The sequence below is a fragment of the Odontomachus brunneus genome, unplaced genomic scaffold (assembly GCF_010583005.1).
Source record: "Odontomachus brunneus isolate Ranch 3 - 2012 unplaced genomic scaffold, Obru_v1 Obru_scaffold_362, whole genome shotgun sequence".
NCBI lineage: Eukaryota > Metazoa > Arthropoda > Insecta > Hymenoptera > Formicidae > Odontomachus > Odontomachus brunneus.
Window position 1 is genome coordinate 106,950 of NW_022639812.1, and position 947 is coordinate 107,896.

The following is a 947-nucleotide window of genomic DNA, read 5'->3' on the forward strand; positions in this document are numbered from 1 at the left end:
ATCCTTGGAGAGTGAATGTGTTTGAGCCGAGCGAATAAAATTAACTTTATGATACTTAAGCTACATTTTGTGCTGTCATCCGAAGGATTCGCGCATCGAGTATACAAATATGGGTAAGTTTAAAATCAAATCATCAGTTTCGCGAAAACCGCTGCATAAGTTGTCCGTTAAACAACGAAGTAGGGTTATGTTAGAAGTAAGGATGCATTTAAAGTCACAAAATATAACTGCCTCTAATCCGAAATTTAGTTTTTCTAATGATTGTAATGATGTTCAAAATGTTAATGATTCAGCTATTCCGGGATGTAATTCTTCTATCAAATGTAATTTGCAAAATATTTCAGATTCGGCTATTTTAGGACATAGTTCCACCAACGATAATCCTATTCCAATTTATAATTGTGATATTATGTATGATGAAAATTTTATTAACGACGAATCTTCTTCTTCTTCGTGTTCAGATATCAATGATATATCTGTACTTTCCGACAATGAACCCACCTATCGCGAACGTCTAGCATCTTGTTTTGTAAACAACAATTTTACCCATGTTCAAGGTAATAGTATGTTATCTCTTCTTCGGACACATCCTTGCTTCTCCAACTTACCCAAAGATGTTAGAACACTTGTTAGTACACCACGCAATAATGTTGTTTCAAATGTAGAGCCAGGAGAATATATTCATTTTGATTTAGAAGCAAGTTTAATTGAATATGTTTCCAATTCTTCACTAACAACTACTCTTTCAGAAATTGTATTAGATTTTCATACAGATGGGTGTGCATTAGATAGAGCAGGAACTATTCATCTGTGGCCTATTCAATGTAGAATAATTAATATAGAACAAGCCCAACCGATAATAGTCGGTATATACAAAGGTTTAGAAAAACCTCGTGATCCCAATAGTTTTTTTCAAGCATTTATTAAGGACATCCAAATCATCATAG

At 33.5% G+C, this 947-nt stretch overlaps 1 protein-coding gene across 2 annotated transcripts in view; it reads left to right on the top strand.

Annotated features, from left to right (window-relative positions):
* The first annotated feature begins 45 nt into the window (after positions 1-45).
* LOC116853575 overlaps positions 46-947 on the top strand; it is a 2,386-nt gene continuing 1,484 nt past the window's right edge. Inside the window, exon 1 of one of the 2 annotated variants that reach the window (XM_032834699.1) lies at positions 46-890. In XM_032834699.1, coding sequence (XP_032690590.1) covers positions 110-890 — 781 coding nt within the window. In that variant the 5' untranslated portion in view covers positions 46-109. The remainder of the gene's footprint in view (positions 891-947) is intronic. The other variant, XM_032834698.1, reaches the window with a different exon arrangement.